The sequence below is a fragment of the Chamaea fasciata genome, unplaced genomic scaffold (genome assembly GCF_029207755.1).
Source record: "Chamaea fasciata isolate MVZ Bird 193981 ecotype frontalis unplaced genomic scaffold, bChaFas1.0.hap1 SCAF_3, whole genome shotgun sequence".
In the NCBI taxonomy this organism is placed as follows: Eukaryota; Metazoa; Chordata; class Aves; order Passeriformes; family Sylviidae; genus Chamaea; species Chamaea fasciata.
Window position 1 is genome coordinate 50968998 of NW_027094088.1, and position 7705 is coordinate 50976702.

The 7705-nt window shown below is 44.0% G+C and overlaps 1 protein-coding gene across 1 annotated transcript in view; it reads right to left on the reverse strand.

Annotated features, from left to right (window-relative positions):
- Positions 1-6171, reverse strand: part of TXLNB (taxilin beta) — a 34950-nt gene extending 28779 nt beyond the window's left edge. Inside the window, exons 1-2 of the mRNA XM_066178980.1 lie at positions 6081-6171; positions 791-1207 (exon numbers count right to left, since the gene is read on the reverse strand). Coding sequence (XP_066035077.1) covers positions 791-1193 — 403 coding nt within the window. The 5' untranslated portion in view covers positions 1194-1207; positions 6081-6171. The remainder of the gene's footprint in view (positions 1-790; positions 1208-6080) is intronic.
- Positions 6172-7705: the final 1534 nt, after the last annotated feature.

Sequence of the window (7705 nt, forward strand, 5' to 3'; positions counted from 1 at the left end):
TTAGTCCCTTTTCTGTAGCAACGTCCTGTAGTGATTTCTTTACAGGCTTAGTCTGCATTTGGTTTTGGGTTCTCATGCAAAGAAGAGGCTTGAAGATTGGCTGGAGTTAAATGTAGGAAGGGAAATAATTTACATCTATATTAGACTGGAATGTAACTACATTGCTCTCTAGTGGCTGTCCGGCAGAAAGTACATGTTTACAAAAACTTGTTGAGACTTCTTTCTAGCTCAGCTGACAGCCCTGCCAGGGCTGAGGTGTTAAAGAACAAATGTATTGGCTTATTTCATACATATTATATGATGAGTCCAGGGGTTTACTAAATGAAAAATAACCTGGGCATGCCAGTGAGTTTATTCTGCAGATCCCCATGCCACGTAGTAGTACCATCATTACTATTGTGACCAGTGAGTAGGCATACCTGAGCAGACAGGAGAAGAAAACATTCACTAAGGTACAAACAAGAGGCTAGGTTTTCCTTCATCTAAGTGACTTTGTGCAGTGTGTCATTGGACTGACAGCTTTGGCTAACCAACATGGGTGGTCCAGTAGTACATCAGTGTTGTGTGCTACAACTTTTTTTTAAAAGAACTAATATCTGATATAGCCCACAGGTTAGGTAGTGCCAAAAATAATTATCAGTTATAGAAAAATTGTAATGGTCACTGTAATTTTCAGTGGTAGCTGGAGGTCCCTATCATCCATAGTAGAAACTTAATATGGTACAGGGCAAGGACCAGGGAGTTCTTACTTGTGTTTGCAGAAGGGCTGTGTGAGTATGACAATACTTGCCTAGTCCCTTCAGTATTTTCTTCTCCAGCTTCTGCTCCTTGTTGCCGCTGAGCTCCTTCGCTTTGGAGGCATCCCCAGGAGCCAGCTTCTCTTTCTCACCTTCTTCATTTCCATCATCATACTCTGCATCCTCCAAGCTGCCTGGCTCTCCCTTCTCAGGCCTGTTGGCTCCTGTAGCAGTGTTTTCCTTCTCCATCAAGCTGGTGGCAGACCCATAGGTTTTAATGATGTCCTCCAGCTGCCGGCTCAGCTCCTCTGAGATGTCACACACGGCTGCTTCGGGCCAGGAACTTGGCTGCTCCGTGGAGGCTAGAGCAGGGGATGGCAGGCCAGGGGCAGGTTTATCCCCACTCTGCCCCTGGATGTCCTGCCCAGGTGAGGTGGAAGACTGGTCATTCTCCATGCTTGGTGCAGCACCTGACCAAGGAAATACAAATGGAGGGTTAATTTAAAGGCATAGAATTAGCCATATAAAGAATTAGCCATCAAGCTGTTCCCAAAGCTTGGCCAGCATGTGAGTGATTTTGTGTGAAATTTGGGATGGCAGCTTGTCCATTTGCTCTGGTTTGACAAATATGTCACACTTACATAAATAACCAAGGTGATTTGCCTGCAAGGAGAAAAGCGAATTATATACTTCCCAAGAGAAAAGCCTACCCAAATCTAACATTTAAAATTGAAAACCTCTTATTCTTGCTGCCAGCAATGACACATGAAATGATACCCCAGTCACTTATACCATTTTCTTCCTTGACTAAAATATTTGCCACATGTTTACTTTCCTTGATCTGTTTACCTGCAACACTGGATACCGATATGGGCAGCTTCACTTCAGAGCTGCATTAGTTTCATTTCCTGCTTGTCTCCTGTTGGCACATCTTAAGTCAATAATCATGAAAAAATATTTTAAATTAAACTGGTGCACTGAAAATTGCCCTGTGCCCTTGGAAAGCCCAGCATGGTGCTTGATCTACAAGAGATGTGGTTTCGTACCATCAAAATAACAGCAAAGAATAAGATAAACAGCTCTAAACCACCCTTCTCTTGTACTTGCTGTGTGCGGCCGACAGCTTCTTTGACAAAGTACAAACTACAGAATAAATCACAGTGAAATAAACCCAACCACACATAACATAGTTTGATAGTCCATGGTGTTTTGTGGGGCGAATTTCAGCTAATTTATTCCCACTTTGCAAAAAGAAGCTTTTATTTTCTTGCATTTTTGAGCAGCTGCACTCAGCCAGGCAAATACAGAGATCCCAACATGTCTGTGTTCCTGCTCTGGCTTTCCCAGGACCTGGTAATAAGGTTGTCAGCAAGAGCATCTTGGGCACCAGGAAAACTCAGAGTAGTGAAGGCCCATTCTCTCTCAGAGAGAGAGGCTGCTGGCACCTCTATGTTGCCCTCATGAAGTAGTGCAGAGGTGTGGGGTGCACAGCTGGACCTCGATCTGCAGCTAACCCCCACAGCTGCTTGACTGCAGACTCTGTACTCTTTCCAGCCATGAATCCTTTCTCTCTCTTTTCCAGACTGATTTTTGTTCCTCTCCTTAGTAATATGATTTACAATGGTGCCAGTGGGGAAGAAGAGGGGAAAAAGCTTGCTTGGTTGGTTCTTTCCAGCATGTGAAGTGGTTGCTTTCTTATTTTTTAAAAGATTTTGAAAACATGGAGCTAACTAGGAAGCATTTTGTTCCTTGTTCAAACAGGCTGTAACATATATTTTCTATAGTGTCTAAATTTCTACAGCTTTCAAAATGGTAAACTAACATGACCAAAGGCATTATATGAGAAGAGAGATGTAATTTACTGCAATAAATGACTCAGTGTTCTTAAACTCCCCCCAGTCAAAGTGATGTCTGGAAGTGCAGTGATGGCCATCACTAAGGCAACATTTTTCAAGATCTGATTTTCTAGCTATATGACCAGGCTTGCAGATAAGATAGTCAAATCAGTTATCTTCTCTCAAGCAAATAATTGAAAGCTTTGAGTGGCCTCAGGAAGCACTTGAAAACTGTTAGCTATAAATCCATGGCCCTGCTGTCCAACCCACAGATACAGCTTGCCAGCAGAAATGGCTCAGGAATGTATCTGGATCTGGTCTCACAGACCTGTCACACAATTGCATCCCATTCTTTCCTTACTCCTTGTGGCACAGTCATTGTATCACTGCAAAATGATTGTAAAATTATATCAATCTGATTTGATGTTATATCGAGTTTAATTTACATTGAAAAATTATATCCTATATGTGCAATTTAGGTAAATAATTCCAGATAGCACAAATGTTATCCTTCTGTTTGTGATCTTTTTGAACTAGAGTTAATTGACTGCCAACTAATTCAAGGTCAGTAAGAGTATTTTAAAAGCTAAGCTAGGCACTCCACAAAATATATGTTTATCTCTGACATGTTCAGGCTAGTGTTTACTGTTGCAATCATTAATTTGAGCTAATTGGCAGCTGGCAATCAATCAGCTAGAAAACCCAGGACTACCAGCTCTTGTTTAGGCAGAATAAAACTCTCAGAAAGTATATCCCAGTTTAAAATAGCTATTTTTGTAATACATTCATCACAGAGGAAGAGCAGGACTGCAAAATGCTCCATTTCCAAATATTAATTTCTTTTCCAACTATCTCCCTCTCTCTGTAAGAAGACTCAAGTCGATGTTCTCTCTGTACCCCGACTCTCTCCCTTGGCTGCCTCCCAACTTCATCACTCATGTGACAGCACTGTCTGGCTAAAGGTTTTCTCTTAAGTGCATCACAAAGCATGTCTCCAAATACTGTAGGCTTTAAATCCACAGTGAGAATTGATCTGTGCACGTGCCTCATAACAAGGGAAAAACATGGGTGAAAGAAAGAGAAACTGGATAATTAGAATCCAGGACACAAGATGTTTACAAGCTGGCTTGCAGGAAATCTTCCCTAACATGCATTCCTGGCTAGAAAGGGATTAGTAATAATCAGTCTGAAACCATGGCAATTCACATCTGTTGAGTTTCCATCCACCAGCCCAGAACGGTGAGCAGGCAGGAACCCCAGGAACACACAGCAATGAACTTTTAACCCAAAGTTGCCCACCTGCTGGGTCATACTGGGGGTTGTATTTGCACACACAAATAAATATCCTAATGTTTTATTTCGTTCTTCCTCAGGCTAAACCAGAGGTCTGATAACTGCTTTCCAGAACAAACACAATGCCTGTGAAGACTTCTGTCCCTTGTTTTGCACAACAGCTTCCACAGCGCTACAGTTTATGTTGAGGGAGCCACAGCATCTGAGAGTCGCCTGCTTACAGCCTTTGATACTGGGAGTTTTTACTGCCGTTGGCTCCAGTTCTCCCTTGTACTCCAGCCTGCTTAACCTTGATGTACACAAGGAATTCTCCCTTACCAGGCCATAAAAGTCTTTTGGTAACCATTTCAGCAAGACCCAAAGTGTTTACATTATACTCTATCTTAAACATGGCAATGCCTAAAAATTAGATGACTGAGTCCAGAAGAAGAATTCCTTGGTTTTCAGACTTGCCCAATTTTAGACTAGCCACCTCTTCAGTTTTGCAACTCCTACTACCATTACTGTTGCCTCCAGGCACCTGAATTTCCAACACAGCCTTATCCTGTTTTATGGCAAGAGGGAGGACTGACCAGTCTGACTAAGTCTGAGCATTACATCTTGTTTATTCTTTTCCTCCTGCATTCTCAAATCCTGGACCTGTTCCACAGCAGTGAGATCAGCGCCTTTCTTGGCCCTGGTGTTTTGGATGGAAACTTGACACTTGTGGTTGCTGCCTACAAAGTCACTGGTCCTCCCCTCCTTCAGTGGGAAACACCCCCAAAGAGCCAGAAGGTGCTGCTGCCTCTCCACTGTGAGAAAGACTCTTCTCCATTCTCCTTCTTCCTCTGTTAAGAACTTGGGATAACTCAGGACAGAAATGGAGCTTTCAGCATAGTTGAATACTCAGCATAGCCACAGCTGCACCCAGAGGCAACAGTAAAAGGTGTGCACCTCAGATCAGTCTGGTTACATGCTGAGTTTATTTTTCTGCAACTGTATCCCTTAATATTTCAAATTTACAGCACAATTTGCCTTCACTGTGCTTTGAAAACAGCCAGTATTTCCAAAGTAAAAGGTCAGTAGGTAAGGTCCAATGACTGATTTAGCAGAGCTGCAATAGCCATCCCACTGCTGCTGAGAAAACTGTTTCTGTGCTGGGGTGTGCCAGCCCACCTCTCGCACTGCTGGGAGTTGACACTGCTGCCCAGGCATCCTCCTGGCATGAACAAAACACAAATTAAACGTCTTCTTCTTAGCTTGTCTTGCAGGCTGCCTTGAAGACTGTCACAGAGTTTTGTTTATCTTTTTTAAACAGTGTGCTTCCCCTTCCTTCTCAAGGGGTTTGCTTCCTGATTTCCTTCTTGCAGCTTGAACTTCTAGAGGGTTTACAGACTGGTCTATATTTAGCTTTTGCATCCCCATGTATTCAGCAGAAGGACACATGGCACCTGCTCTGCAGCCAGGAGCTATTTAAAGCTCTTCTAAAATGGGTGATGGTATTTAGCACTTTATGCTCAAAGTTCACATACACACACATTTCTCTAAAACAAAGCTTTACACCAGCCAACACATGCTGACAAAATCTGGGGTTTTTTATCTTTATATAACACTGGTTTGATCTGCAGTGACACCTCAAAGCAGCAAACATCAAACTCTGGAATTGCCCCTACTACTGTAGCTCCGATCACCCTCCAGAAAAATACAAGTATCTTCTTACAGTCTAGATAGACACTGCCTTGTGTGTTAGAAAGCAGAGGTAAAACCAGCTGTATCAGCTGCCCACTGCATTTGAATAGCTTTATGATTTATGCACAATTTTCTAATACAAAACTGAACAAAACTTTGGAGGTTTCGTGGCAGTTTTCCACACAGGCACCCTCAGAACCAGACTTGGAGGCTTTCTGAAGCCTCCTGCCTCACCTCTCATGTGGCACCTGAATCTTGACCACTGACTGTTGTAGCAGATCATCCATGACCCCCGGTCTCAATTCAACACAAGTGCTACCAAAGTAATCTTAAATTTCTCTGATCACTCTTAAGAGAAGAATTTCTTACTTCCACCAACAACCTTGGATACCTCCCTGTTTTCCTCAGATGTCACATGGTGCCCAGACTTTCCTAGGGCTGTTCCCATAAAATGCGGGTTGACACTCCCAAGGGGAAGTGCTTACATTAAAGCCCTTGTGCCATGTCACCAAGCAGTGACAGCAACGAAGCTGTTCATCAGACTTACCGGAGCAAAGAGAAGAGCTGAGCAGAAGGAAAAAGGTCGGGCAGAAAGCTCAGACAAGGGCACACCAGCAACAGGCCACTGGTTCTGTAATCCTGCCACTGAGGGAAGACGGACGGGAAGACCAAGTGAGGAGAGAAGGACAGAATGACACAGGAGGAGCAAACAGTGCAGGGACTGAGTGCACACTGTGCAGGGAGCGTCTCTGATAGGCGCAGGGGAAGCTGCCTGCTGGCTGGCAGCATGAGCCAGCTATGTTGGCTATTCCCTGCTCTGACAGAGATAGCATGAGTGATTAGAGACTTGGGCCCTCAGAAAGAGAAAATAAAGGAAGGATACTTACACAGCTGCTACCCTTCAAATTTAAGTCTTAGTCCCTCAATGACTTGAGGCATTGTGCTGTGTGAAATTTGTCTGTATTGACTATGGATTGGTCGAACTTGGTTGAAATTTTCTGTGTCTACCACAAAGACTGGATTTCCATAATGTGAACTCCCAGCTGTGACTGCCCTTTGTAGCCTGGGATTTGGGCGGGATTTGTTAAAAACACACTGATTGTTAATCATAGTCTCATTGGCTGGAAGAAACCACAGGACGTCTTTAGTTCAAACCCTTGCTTGAAGGAAACTCATCTGTGATCTCAGACTAGGTCTCTCAGGGCTTTAAATTAGTCTTTAAAACCTCCATGGATAGAGACTGCATGACCTCCCTGGGAAGCCTGTTATCTGGCTTGACTGTCATAGCACTGAAAAAGTTTCCCTTTCTACCTAGCCTTAACTTCCCTTGTTCCAGCTTGTGCCTATTGCTCCTTGTCTTCCTGCTTTACACTCCTATAAACACCCTCTCTCCATCCTCTTGACCATCTCCTCCAAAGCCGTCCCTGTTCCAGGCTGAACATCCAACCTCTCCTCACAGAACAAGTGCTCCAGTGCCAGCAACCAAGGTGCTCCTCTGTTGAATTAACCAACTTTTCCATTAAGGCAGCAATGCTACGAGGTGAGTGGCGTACCTGCCCCCCTGATCTCAGCAGCTCCCAAACTAATATTGCAGCCAAGATAACCTGCCTGACCTACTTTCCGCATATGACTATTCTGGCTCATGTTGGCCCAAAGTTGTTGATACAAACAAGCAGAGCGCTCCCCAGGGAGCTCATCTGCAAGCTGCCTAAGCAGCAAGCAGCATTTCCCACTTGTGTGACCCACAAGCCACTCAAGCACCATCTTGAGATGCCATATCGCCTAAGTACCATCTGCTGCCCACTCCCTAGAAGGAGATGTAGGTCAGTAGAATGCACAGATATGCAAACAATGGAGAAACGATAGGCTGGTACTGGAAGTGGCAGCTAGGGCTATGAGAAAGAAACAGGACTTGGTCTCCAGCGAAAAACAAAGAGCCTCAGAACAAAAGGTGGCAGAACAAAAGTGTACTATAATGATTTGGAGTAAGCCTTCAAACTGATCCATGGCAACAGAAGAACCAGAAATGCTTTGTGTTTGATTTACAAGGGATGTCAGAGAAAGCAGTGGTGGGCAGCTCAGTATCAAGAAGTACCAGCTCAGAAATAGCTGTGTGTTAGCATCTCAGACTTCTACTGGAGAGGACTAAAGAGGACTGCAGAGGTCTTGCTA